This window comes from Bos mutus, chromosome 13 (assembly GCF_027580195.1).
Source record: "Bos mutus isolate GX-2022 chromosome 13, NWIPB_WYAK_1.1, whole genome shotgun sequence".
In the NCBI taxonomy this organism is placed as follows: domain Eukaryota; kingdom Metazoa; phylum Chordata; class Mammalia; order Artiodactyla; family Bovidae; genus Bos; species Bos mutus.
In genome coordinates this window covers 51,413,401-51,426,775 of record NC_091629.1, presented here as the reverse complement: position 1 = coordinate 51,426,775, position 13,375 = coordinate 51,413,401, and the positions used below count along the sequence as shown (strand labels likewise).

The window sequence follows — 13,375 nt, the reverse complement described above, 5'->3', positions numbered from 1 at the left end:
CAGAAGGGTATAAACTGAAAAATCTCTTACCCTACTCGTCCCACAGGCTCCCAGTTCCCCTCTCCAGAGATCTCCAGTTCCTCTAGGGGCTTTTAAACTATATTTTTGCTTTAATGCCTTCCCTTTAAATTGAATCTTACCTATAGATCCAGCCTATAGAGGCTTCCCTGGTCCTTCAAATTGTAAAGAATCTGCCTGCAGTGCAGGAGACCTGGGTTCGATCACTGGGTCAGGAAGATCCCCTAGAGAAGGGAATGGCAGCCCACTTCAGTATTCTTGCCTGGAGAATCCCAAAGAGAGAGGAGCCTGGTGGGCTACAGTCCATGGGGTCGCAAAGAGTTGTACACAACTGAGCAATTAGCATTTTCACTTTCATAAAGCTAATAATGAAGATGATTAAGGATGCTATTCTAAGTGCCTGGAACAAATAAACCCATTTAGTCTTCACACAAGCCTCTAAGGCAGGAACTACTGTGCTCCCATTTTATAGAGGCAGTGGAGGCACAGAGAGGTTAAGAAACTTGCCCAAGGCCTCACAGCTAGCAAGTGGTAAAGCCAGGCTGAAGTGGGACCCAGAGAGGATGGCCTCCAACCCTGCCATCTCACCCCTCCTACCGTTCCCTCCCCCACCATATCCCCAGTGGCCTGGGAGTAGGTCAGACCTGTCCTCTGTCTTTTCCCCTCTCATTTCCATCATGAGTGGTTCTCAAACTGTGGTCCCTGGACCAGTAGCATCAGCCTCACCTGGGGACCTGTTAGAAATGCACACTCTCATGACCCACTGCAGAGAAACTAAACCAGAAATTTGGGAGGAGGGCTCAACAGCCTGGATTTTTAAAAAAATAATTCTCTTGATATGGACCATTTTAAGATTCTTTATTGAATTTGTTACAGTATTTCTTCTATTTTACGTTCCGGTTTTTTGGCCAAGAGGCATGTAGAATCTTAGCTCCCCGACCAAGGATCAGACAGACCTGCATCTCCTGCATTGGAAGGTGAAGTCTTAACCACTGGCCAACCAGGGAAGTCCTGCAGCCTGGATTTTAACTGGCTTTCCAGGCGATTCTGATGCAGCTAACGTTTGAGAACCACCAGCCTGCATGTCCTCCTGGTGGGTGGAGGGGAGCGGCGTCCTCTTCGCAGGCTGACACCCCCACTCTGGGCCTCCTGTCCTGCAGAAGCTGGATCCTTTCCTCGTTGACCTTCGCCAGGCCTCCTGCCTGCTAAAGGCTTCCATCAAAGAGTTTGAGAAGGGTGAGCCCCCTGGAGGGGTGCAGGTGAGCCAGGCGCCAGAAGTGGGGAAACCACAACACACCCCCGATTCCATGGACTAAGGGCTCAGTGAAGGGCCCTTAGTTTTCATTCATTCATTCAGCTGATGTTTATTGGACAGTTAATATGTGTCACGCCCTGGAGACCCAGCCTGGGGTCCCTGCCTTCATGGGGCTCATGGTGCAGTGTGAGAGGTCATTAAAAAAAAAAAGTAGACAGAAATGGACATGTCACTACAAGTAATGCTAAAGGCTATGAAAGTAAGATTGAGAATAATGGGGAAGAAGGGTATTGAAGCTGAGCCTTGAAGGATGAGATGGAACCCTGGGAACAGGAACAGGACTGTGCTCCAGGTAGAGGGCAATCATGTTCAAAGGCCCTGAGGCGGGGCTGTGCTTGGTATATTTGAGCAAGGAGGCCAGTGTGGAACAAAGTAAGGGAAAGGGAGGAGACCTTCTGGGTCCACAGCTGTATTAGGGAGAAGCTGGGTTGGGATTTGATTCTAAATGGGAAGGGAAGCTGCTGGAGAGTTCTAAGCAGCAGTGGGATGATCATATGGGCCCTTTGAGATCTATCTGGTTGCCATACAGAGAACAGACTGCAGGGGGAGCCAGGGTGCTATGGGGAAATCAGCAGAGCCCTGGGATGGGTGTCCCAGTAAGAGATGATGGTGCTTGGACCAGTGAGGTTGCCATGGTGATGAGAGGAAGGTTGGTTTGAAGAGATGTTTTAGAGATAGAAAGGATGGACTTTCCGTAAGACCTTGAATGCCCAACTGGGGGAGTCAGATAGGATCAGGGTGTGGGGAGCCCTGGAAGGTTATAGAAGGAGAGTGGGAATTGAGCCTCAGGCTACTTCCCTACCCTGGCAGGAGGCCTCCAGGTGTCTGAGCAAGTCCAAGGAGCTGATGGAGGCAGTGCTAAGGGACCCAGGCCTGATGAGCCTCCAGCGGGAAGGTGGAGCCACCCTGGCCAGGCTGAGACAGGAGGGTAGCAGGCTGAACTTCAACCCGGACGTCAGGTACAGGCACCAGGCTTTTCCTCCCCAACCACATTATGTTCCCTGGGCTGGGACTCAGAGCTGGGGCCACTTTGCTGAGGGGTCACATAGGGTGGGCTCCGAGGATGTACAGAATGGGGTGTTTGTAGTGCCCATATTCCAAGCTGAGGCTTGTACCTCGGCAAGTCCCTTCTCTGTGGTCTTCCTAAGCCCAGGCATTGGAGGACAAGCTCCCCCTGCTTCCGGTCACCATCATAGACCAAGCACTATCTCTGACCTAAACCCTGGGATGAGTGCCTTCAAGAGCTTGTCTCTTATTCCTCATAAGATTACATGAGGCCTGCCTCCTCCTATTTGGCTGATGGATGCTGAGGCTGAGAGAAGGGAAGTAAGAGCCAGGCCACATGAGCACTAACCCCCGAACTGCCCTGCCTGCCCTGGCAGGGGCCTGAGAGAACTTCACGGTGTGTTAAGGTCTCAGAACCAGAGAGCAAACTGCACATTCCTAGAAAGTACCAATTTTCTTAAAGTTAGGGATGGGGTGGGGTGCAAATCAGCAATTAAATCAGCCAGCAATTGTAAAAATTTTGTCTCTGTTAGAACGAGCACAATTACAAAGTTTGCATAAGCTTCCAAGAACGTTTTGTTTATTTAACCAACCTCAAACAGCACTTAGTATGAGCACAGCATTGTTCTAAGGGCCTCGAGAATGTTAACGTGTTTAATTCCCACCCACACAGTGTATCCTAGTACCGTCCTTATTTTACAGTGGAAGAGCCTGGAGCTCGGAGAGAGGATAAATGACTTGCCCAAGGTCACACAGCCAGGACATGAACCCAGGCAGCCTGGCCCAGAATCTTGAACACACCACCCTGAGCTGTGCCCACAGACAGATTCATGCAGATGCGAGCGCTGGGCAGCGGCTCCTGGAGGTGGAGTCATCTCCCTGCCCCTCACATGGCCTGGTGGGGCTGGCACTGCCTTTCCCAGCACGCCCCTGCCCGCCTGGTTGGGCTCCGGGGCCTCTTTGGTTCGCCATAGGCCCGTCCAGATCGCTGGCCACCAGAAGCTCCACCAGGGGGCGCTGTGGTCCCATGTGAGCCACTCCTGCCTGTCCCCAACTTCCTCCCTCCCTTTGCCAGACTGCCTGGCATTTTCCATCCTGTTCACTCACCCGGGGCGCTCACCCATTCCCTGGAAGGGTAGTGACCCGTGGGAACCTGCGGTCAGATGAGGCTCCCTCCAGGAGAACAGACTCTCCTTCCCTCTCCTCTTTTACCTTTTCCTTCCAAAGGATCGCTAGGGCAGAGGAGGGCGCAACCACCTTGTGAGGTGGGTTCTGTTACCCTACTTGTTATAGCTGAAGAAACAGAGTCCAGAAAGGGTGAGGAATTTGCATAAGCTCCTCTTACTGGAAGGTAGCAGGCCTGGGGTGTGAACTCAGATCTGTCCACCTCGGTTCCTACCTTCCTAGGGAAAAACAGGGTCATTTGGTTTCCCTCTGTGGCCTCTGGTCCTCCCAGTCGCACAGAAGGCCGAGGCTGAGGCCCAGAGAGGTGTGGGGACCCGCCCCAGGTCACACAGCAAGTCAGCAGCTGAAGCACCCAGGCCAAGGCCACAGAGTTGGAGGGAGTTAGGGAGGCAGGTCTATGCTGGGCAGGAGTGCAGGGAGTGGGGGGCAAGGGATCAACATCTTGGGTTTTTGCTCACCCTCTGTGGCCTCCTAGGAGCCATCTGGCAGAAGCTGCCGCCCTGTACAGCCTTGTGGATGAGCAGCTGCACGTCCTGGCCACTGTGTCCAACCACCTCCTGAGAAGGCTGGAGCTCCGTGTCCGTCTGGGCCGCCTGGAAGCTGCCATCCACCAGGTGAGAGTGGGGAAGGAGGAGGCTGGCCCAGGAACCTGAGGGTGGAGGTGGGGCTCCTGCCGCTCCAGGCCCCGCCCCAGCCAGGTGCTTTGCTCTGGTATAAAGATACCAGGTTGGCACTTCTTGGAGAGCCAGGTAGGGGTTCTTGGAGCATACAACGTGCACTCCGTAAGTGTGCTTGGTGACTGAGGACATAACTCAAGACACTGCGTTTTTTATATATGTATATAATTTTGTATATTTATTTATTTCTGGCTGTGTTAGGTCTTCATTGCTGCGCGGGTTTTTCTCTAGTTGCGGTGAGCGGGAGCTACTCTCTAGTTACGATGCACAGGCGTCTCGCGACGGTGGCTTCTCTTGTTGCTGGCTCTAGGTTTGCCGGGCTCAGTAGCTGCAGCTCCTGGGCTCTAAAGCACAGGCTCATTAGTTGTCGTGCACAGGCTTCGTTGCTCCGAAGCACGTGGGATCTTCCCCAACCAGGGATCAAACCTGTGTCTCCTGCATTGGCAGGCAGGTTCTTTACCGGTGAGCCATCAGGGAAGCCCCCCAGAAGCTGCATTTCTTAAATACCAGCTTTGTCCCAAGCCCTGGGCTGGAGCCTTTGCGACCATCACCACTTTTCAGCCTCATCCCTGACCAGCAACACAGGGAAGACTTTAGGATTTCGCCTACTCACTGATGAGGAAACGGGGTCTGGGAGACGTTATGTCACCTGCCCTTGTCGCACACCTGGGGGTCTGATCCTGGAGCCCACACCGGGCACCATCCTGTCCAACTGCCGGTGCCTAGAGCCACCACCTCCCTGCATGCTCGGGGTCGTGGAGCACAGGGTGCCCGGAGCCAGACGGCCTGGTTTCCAGTACCGGTTCCAGCACTTACTAGTGGTGTGATCTAGACAAGGTGCTTAACTATTCAGTGCCTAGATTTCCTCATCTGTTAAATGGGGGATGAAATTAGTGGCCACACGGGGCTTTGTGAGGATAAAGTAGGTGAGTATGTGCCCTTTAAGACACCCCGGAATACGAAGAGGACTCGTGGGATCGAGAGCCATTTTACCCCATCTGTCCCTCATTGAATCCTCATGTCGCCAGAATCGAGGGCGGGGGGTTTCAGGCCAGGTCAGTGGGCCCCCAAATGACTGAGGACAAGACCTCAGCCTCTCACGAAATCGGGAGGCTGGCCAAGGGATATTTCCTCAGCAGTCCCTCACATCCAAACCTCCCTCCCTGCTCCAGGTCAGCCACTGGATGGAGCAGGAAGGAAGCCGGTGCCTGCAAGTGCTGACCCCCAAGGACGGAAGCTTGGACACAGTGGAGAAAGCCCACGCAGAGTTTGAGGACTTCTTCCTTCAGGCTGCGGTGCGTTCCTGAGACTGAGGGACAGGATGGGAGCAGATGGAGAGGACCAGAGCAGGGTGGGGGTGGCACTGCTGGGAAAAGTTGCGAAGGTGGGGAAGTACTAGAAAGCTGCTCAAGACAGTGAGGGAAGAAGCTTGGATCACAAAGGGCTCGGCTTAGATATTGTCTCTTCCAGGAAGCTTTCCCTGACTACCAAGTCCAAAGATGACCGATCTCAGAATCCCTGATGGATTTCTTAAAATACAGATTCCAGAGTCCTACTCTAGCCCTACTGAATCAGCCTGGGAGGTGGGGGAGTCTGCCTTCTGATGTGCTGGGCCCTGGGGCCCAGGGCAATTCAGCCCCTGTTTTAACCCCCAGGGAACTTCCAGGGCAGTTTTTTTTTTTTTTTTTGGGTGGGTTGGAGGGGCAATGGGGAAATAGTCAGAAGGGGAACACCGTGGTAACATAGATGAGAAGCCTCTAACTCAGACTCTGGAGTCAGGGAATTTTTCCAGAAGGTGACACTAAGTAGAGTCTCAGTGGGCAAAGTGAACCCTGGATTCCCATTTTATAGATGAGGAAGCTGAGACTCAGGAAGTCTCATATCTTGGTAGAGAGGCTGGAGCTGAGTGGATACCCTCCCCTCCCCACTCAGGCCCAATACCGCCGCGGCCTGGAGCTGTGCAAGCAGGCGGCCCAGCTGGCAGCAGCAGCCAGGGCTGGGGAGGCAGGAGGGACCGAGCTCCCGGAGCTGGCAGCCTTTGCCTTCACCCAGCGGGCCTTCCAGGCGAAGCTGACCCACTTCTACATGGCGGCCGAGCGGCAACGCACAGACCTGGAGACGCTGCTCCACCTGCACCACTTCTGCAAGAAGGTGAGCCTTCCAGCCTAGGCCTCCCACCCCTGCCCCCAGCGCCTGGGAGGAAGGGTGGGCAGGAGTGGCCAGGCGCAGTGCTAGGCTCTCTTCATTCCACAGTCATTTCCATAGCAAAGAGAGTTAGCTGCATTTTCTGAAAGGGAAGCAAGGTTTGCAAGATGAAGTTACCCCCCCTAAACCAGGTCCGGCTGATCTCTGAACCCGGTTTGTCCCACTACACAGGAGCCTCCCCGGGACACGAACTCTCAGAGGACCCTCGGAAAACATCTGCTTCTCAAGTGATGGGTTCAGGGGCATGTTGTTGTCGTTCAGTTGCTCAGTCGTGTCAGACTCTTTGTGACCTCATGGACTGCAGCACGCCAGGCTTCCCTGTCCTTCACCATCTCCCAGAGTTTGCTCAAACTCATGTCCATCGAGTCGGTGATGCCATCCAACCAGCTCATCCTCTACGCCCCCTTGTCCTCCTGCCCTCGATCTTTCCCAGCATCAGGGTCTTTTCCAGTCAGTCGGCTCTTTGCATCAGGTGGTCAAAGTATTGGAGCTTCAGCTTCAGCATCAGTCCTTCCAATGATTATTCAGGGTTGATTTCCTTTAGCATTGACTGGTTTGATTTCCTTACTATCCAAGGGACTCTCAAAAGTCTTCTCCAGCACCACAGTTCAAAGACATCAATTCTTCAGCGTTCAGCCTTCTTTATGGTCCAACTCTCACATCTATACATGACTACTGGAAAAACCATAGCTTTGACTATCTGGACTTTGGCGGCAAACTGATGTCTCTGCTTTTTAATATGCTGTCTAGGTTTGTCATTGCTTTTTGGAGCCTGGGGATTTCTGAGAATCTGAGCAAAGTCATAGACTTTCCCTCCACATGTAGACCTTTGCAGGCAACTTCATGGGGTGAGAACCAGGCTGAGAACCTTGATCTAGTCCCACCTCTCTGTTGCAGAGCTGGGGCAACAGGAGGAAGAGGGGTAATGCCTCGTGGGTTAAGGGTATCTGGAAGCTTCTCTCCTCTGTTTACTAAATTTAGCCAGTTTCATCCCCATCAACCTTCTCTGGAGAAAGCAAGCTAGCTCCAGCACTGAGGCCTTTGCACTGGCTGTTCTCTCAGGCTGGAAAACTTTTCCCCTTGACGGGCTGGCTCCTTGCCTTTGGTAAGTCTCAGCTCATATGTCCCTTCCTCACAGAGGTCCTGCCTGAGCCCGCAGCTCCTGCCCCACCCACCACATTCTCTCTCATCACCCTGTGCTGATGACTTCATGGGGCTCTTTGCAATCAGCTTATCCTGTGGCTCCATCACCTGCTCGCCTCTCCCTTATCTGTCACTGTGAGCTGGGCTCCTCCAGCAGGGACCAGGTCCGACTGGGTCCTGGTTCTATCACGGTGCCCAGGGCAGGGTCAGCACCCAGAGGAGGCTCAGTAATTGGTCGCGTGAATGGAGGAAGAGTGAGGAGTCTGGTGTAGGGAGAAGGGCTGGGGGGGCGTGCAGGAGCCCAGAGTCTTTCGGAGGTCGTACAAGACAGGAGGGAATGGCCTTAACCTTCATTCCCACCTGGCCTGTCTCTCAGCATTCAGCCTGGGTGTTCAGCCCCGTTCTCCTCTCCGGCTTTGAATTTTAATCCGCACGATAAGCAGTGGGGCAAGATGGTTTCTGAGGTGCTGTCCACCTCTGTCTGGCTTGGCCTGGAATATCTGGTCCCAGACAGACAGACAGCCGGACGGCTCAGTGCTGGGCTCAGCCCCAGATGGAGAGCGTGCGGGCGGCAGCTTTGGCACTAAATAATAATAACACGATTGTACCGCTAAGGGAGATTTATGGAGCCCTTTCCCAGCCATGAGCTCAGTGTGCTTCCGCGAATATGAAGCCATTTATCTACAGACAAGTTCCTTTAATCCGCGGAAGGATGGTCTCCTCGGAGAAAATGGTTCTTCAGTCCCCACCGCCTAACGACTCGCTGTCGGCTTCTAAATTAATGGAGAGAAAGATTATGTTTTTCACGAGCTGCTGGAAATGTGTTGGCTCTTTGCGGCCTGCAGACATTTTGTGGGTGACGTGGGGGCAGGCAGAATCCCCAAAGAGGGCCTGACCAGAGTGAAGGGGCTTCCAGGCCAGGTCTGGCTGACAGTCTCCCCATGGAACTGCAAGGGTGTGGCCCCACCTGGGCCAGTTTCTCCTGTTCAAGGAGGTGCTTGCAAGATACCCTCTTGAGGCGGGACAGTTGAGTTCAAATCCCAGCTTCTCCCTGACCTGAGGCAAGTGACTTCACCTCTCTGAGCCTCAGTTTCCTCCTCTGTAAAATGGGCCACTGGTTCAGTGAGATCCTACATGAGATGCACAGAGGCTGGCAGACGGTCAGTGGTTCAATCAATATTAGCCAGTCTCCTCCCTCAGCACCACTTATAAGGGGTTCATACCCTCCGAGAATCCACATTATTCAGCTCCCCAATTTTCATGATTAGTTACCACAACCTCCACTTTACGTAGGGGGAATCTGAGCCCTAGAGAGGGTTGAGTCCTTACTGGTCCCTAAGTCTGGAAGACTGTGCCTAAAGATCTCAAGGGTGATGGGGATTGTTTCTGGTGGGTCCTTGGGGAAGAAAGAGGAATATTGTTATCATCAGCAGCAGCAGAGAGAACCACAGCCATGCTGGGTGGGGAGGGGCCTAACATGGATTGGGCATTTTTATTAATCTCTCTAGCTAGATTCATTATTGAAGCCTCCTCTCTGCTCAGAGGGAGTACATCCCTATCCTCACGGAAACCCCACCTCCCTCTTTTCTTGTCTCCCAGGTGACCTGGTTCCACATGGACTGTCAGGACCTGATGGCCCAGCTCAGGCTGGGCAAGGCCCAGAGGACCAGCCCTGGGGACCAGCGCCGTCTCCACCGCTACCTGCAGCGCCTGGCATCCGAGTTTCCTGCCGAGAAGCTCACAGCCATGGGGCTGCAGGTGGCCTCGCTGAGCCGGGAAGGCCTGGGCCGGGACCTGTGGGAGGAGGCCCAGGCGAGACACGAGGACATCCAGATGCTCCTGAAGAAGGCGCTAGCCCACTGTCCGTGCCCAGCAGGTTCCCCGGCCCACCCCACGTGCCCGGAACTCAGGGGGGCGGCCGCCAAGGACCAGGGCCTGAATGGGGAAGTCACTTCCAAGGGCAGATGGGACCTGCCCCTCCAGGACTCACTGGGTTCAGATCGTTCGCCCAAATCCCGTTGGCCTCCTTGGGCCCCCAGGCGCGGACAGAACAGAAATCTCCAAGCGGCCCCTCCGACCCAGGAAGCTGGCCAGGCTGTTGAGGCTGATGAAGGCAGAACCCCCCATGGGCCCTTGGACCCCGCTCCTGAGCGTTTCCTCACCACCCTCTTCTCCTGGCAGCGACTCCCCAGGCAGACTCAGATCTCCCAGCCTGCTGGGGACAGCTTCTCCTCAGAGGGGACAGGCTCACAGACGTCTCTGGAGGACTCGCCCCACACAAGTCCCCCTGCTTCCCTCTAGCTGGGAGTTCCCGTCAATCATCAGACTCCTGAGGGCGGGGTGCGGGGAGTGCTTGGGGTGGAGCCCAGCAACAGATGGGGAGCCCAGGATGATCCCTCAGAACGTAGCTACTGAGTTTGGCCCGTGCTTGCAGGATGAGAACCCGGCACCTGCTCCTGGCCCCAGGTAGCTCCGGGAAGCCCGACTCACATTCGGAATAATGAGAGCGCAGGGCAGGGCAGGACATGGGGAAGCGTGGCATTGGCTCCAAAACCCCAGAGACTCGTCGTGGAAAAGAGCTGATGGTACATACCTTTCCAGAGGTCTCTGACTTAGACGGGCCAGATGCCTACCTGGAGTTCTGTGGTGTGCCAGCTTCCTCTTGGAACACGAGGGGCAGAGCTGCCCTCATGATGGAACCCAGGGTGGGGAGATTGGGGAGTGGTTTCTTGTCTTAGGGGCCCACAAGGAAACAAACCCTACACAAGGATTCGAGTGCACATTTCTTTGGCTTTGATCCCAGGAACTACTGGCAAAGGAGCAGGGGGAGTGAGTCTGGGAAGGGAATAAAGGGTGTGCTGTCAAGGGAATTATCGCATGTAATTTATTCGCTGGTACCGCTGGCCTCAAGCAAAGAGAATCACCTGCTGGAGGCCAGTTAGTGCACAAAAGAGGGGTAGGGAGGTGGACTGTCTGCCGCGTCTCTGTCACTTGGCTCCTCCAACCGATATGAACATCAGTCTGAAGTTCAAGGAACCCCAGAGAGGACCCCTTCCTTCTCCTGTATCTCGGTCTTCTTCCCCTCCCCAGCACAGGTCCTCAGACCCTACCGTCCGCTCTCCCCACCCTAAGCCCCACCTCTCTCTAGGCACAGCCTCTGGTGTCCAGTGCCATCAGGTTTTGCTGTGGTAGGGAGCCACATCCCCAGCCAGCAGGTGGTGCGAGGAGACAGTGGGAAAAGACGCAAGAGGCTCTGAGATCAGAGCATCCAGAAGAAAGCGGGCCTTTCACAATGCCCGGAGTGACCCCGGCTGGCTCCTCCCCTGAATGTCATTATCCCAAGAGCGTGTGCCTGTCTGTCCTAGGATGCCTCACCAAGGTGGCCTCTGGTAGCTTAGCCCTGGAATTTTCCTGGCTCTGGGATGAGGGTGGGGTACACGTCCTCCCACAAGATGAGGCTCTAGAAGAAGTGGGGGAGGCAGGACCGGAGAACAAACAGGGTTTCTCAAGAGCCGTCTCAGTAGAGAGAGCCGCACAAATCTCCATGCCCAAAATATCTTTGGGCATCTTCCGGGACTCAAGATTCCGTCAAGAGTGGTCTGAGGCCTCTCTGCCTGAGAACCACAAGCAGAGCTGTTCAAAGGCAGTTTCCTAGGGGATCCCACCCCAGATAATCAAAACCAGACCTGTGGGGCGGGGTGGCTGGAACTTGCATTTGTAACCAACTGCTCAGGCAACACAGTGAAGTGTGTGTGTTGTTGGGAAACACTTGGGGCTGAGACCTGAGCCGGTGCCCCCACCTCAACCCCAAGCCAGCTCTGATCTTTCATTCCAATCTCCTGCCTTCTGTCCAGACAGCCCTGAGGATGCAGGAGGCATTTGATTGCCCATCTCCATCCATGCCTGTTGCCTCAGAGTGGGGCTGAAGGCTCTTAAAATGCTGTTGCCATAGCAACAGCATCCAGCCAGTGGGGACCACAGGCAGGGAGCCAGGGTACCTGGGGTGTAAGGATGAAAACTGAGTTCTGAGAGGCTACAGCTACTGCTAGGGCTGAGGGGGGCTGAGGAGGGGTATGGATAATCCAGGAATCCTTGGGAGGGAGGGTCTCCAAAGCCGTCTCGTACATCCCTCTGTCTCCAAAAAGAACCGAACCCCAACAACTTGTTTATTCACAGCAGCCCAAAGGAGACAAAGGGGTGCAGAAATGAAATATAGTAATTAATAATAGTAAGGCTTTCTGGTGGCTTGGTAGTAAAGAATCTACCAGCCAATGCAAGAGACACAGGTTCGACCCCTGGTCTGGGAGGATCCCACATGCCAAGACGTAGCTAAACTGGTACACCATAACTATTGAGCCTGTGCTCTAGAGCCCGGGAACTGCAACCACTGAGCTCTCATGCTACAGGTACTGAAGTCCATGTGTCCTAGAGCCCATGATCAGCAACAAGAGAAGCCACCACAATGAGAAGCCCAAGGGCCACAATTAGAGAAAATCCTGCATGCAACAACAAAGACCCCAGCACAGCTAAAAAATAAATAAAAATTTTAAAGATGATTAATAATAATAGTTAACATTTATTCTGTGTTTTCTTTGTGTCTGGCTTGGTGCTAAGCCCTTTAAAAGCTTTGCCGGCCTTGTTGAATTTTTCACAACAATCCTACGAAGCCAATATTGATTTCACCCCATTTTACTGAGGAGGAAACTGAGACTCAGAGAGGTTTGGTGATGCCTTGCCCAGTGTCACATAGCAAGTGGCAAAACTGGGACTCAACACAGCACTGATGCTTCAGACTCATCTTCAGACAAGCTGGGCTGGTTGCTAATTCTGCAGTGACCATGGGCTTTGTCTCTTCAGCAGTCCTGCTGTGCCAGGACACTGCCATGCAGCCAGGGCCTTTGGCTGGGCGGGACTTGGCCCTTTAGGTGGCACTTTCTCTGGTCTCCAAAAGCATCCAAGGCAGCGTGGCTTGGTGGTCCTACACATGGATGGACTGGGTTCCTGCCCAGGCTCCATAAATCACAAGCTGTGAGTCTTTGGCCAGATTATGCCACCTTTCTGTGCTTTGATGTCCTCATCCTTAAAATGAGAATCACCAGACCTCAGAGGCTTGCTGTGAGTACTAAATGAGTTACTGTGTGGAAGGTCCTTAGAAAGGCTCCTTAGTAAGTGCTCATTAAGTGATGTGTAGTGCTATACTCTGGCACCAAGCCAGCCCAGCCCCTGATTTCATTACCCAACAAATCAGGGAAGAAATTCCTTCAAAGGACGTCAACGGATTCCCAAAGGGTCTTTTGCTCTCTGAATCATGTGGATTCCCTGATTAGTATTCTGGATCCCCAGCTGTCTCCTGAAAGCCAAAGAGAGCTGATTGACTTTGCCCTGATCTGCCCATGGAGGAGGCATGGTATGCCCCTCCACCCCAAAAGATTCTCTACTAATTCCCAAATTCTGTTCTGAGGCTGAGGAGGGGCAATGTCTCTCTGATGGCTCTCTTAAGAAAGTTTGCAGCCTGTTCTGGTGGGAAGAAAATGGGGCTGAGGAGGAACCTCAAGTCTGCCAGTGACATGACTGTGATTATCCCAGTATGATGGGAAACTCGTTGCAAGCTCCAGGAGTGGTGGGCAAGGGCTGGTAGAAGGAGCACAGCCTGGGAGTCAGGGACCTGACGTGACCCTTCCGCCCTGCTGCCTGTTGGCTGCTTTCATGACCCCAGGCAGGTTGCTTCCCCTTTTTGGCCCTCAGTTTACCCCATCTGTCCCACTGGGTCACTGAATGGATAAGGATCTTTCTCGTCTTTGGATCAGAGAGCCCAGGCTTTGAATTC

General features: G+C 53.8%; 1 protein-coding gene across 1 annotated transcript in view; it reads left to right on the top strand.

Moving 5' to 3' along the window:
• Nucleotides 1-12,058, top strand: part of KIAA1755 (KIAA1755 ortholog) — a 40,050-nt gene extending 27,992 nt beyond the window's left edge. The window contains exons 9-14 of the mRNA XM_070381717.1: nt 1,179-1,277; nt 2,144-2,292; nt 3,999-4,137; nt 5,373-5,495; nt 6,133-6,351; nt 9,148-12,058. Of these exons, the coding sequence (XP_070237818.1) occupies nt 1,179-1,277; nt 2,144-2,292; nt 3,999-4,137; nt 5,373-5,495; nt 6,133-6,351; nt 9,148-9,849 (1,431 nt within the window). The 3' untranslated portion in view covers nt 9,850-12,058. The remainder of the gene's footprint in view (nt 1-1,178; nt 1,278-2,143; nt 2,293-3,998; nt 4,138-5,372; nt 5,496-6,132; nt 6,352-9,147) is intronic.
• The last annotated feature ends 1,317 nt before the right edge of the window (nt 12,059-13,375 follow it).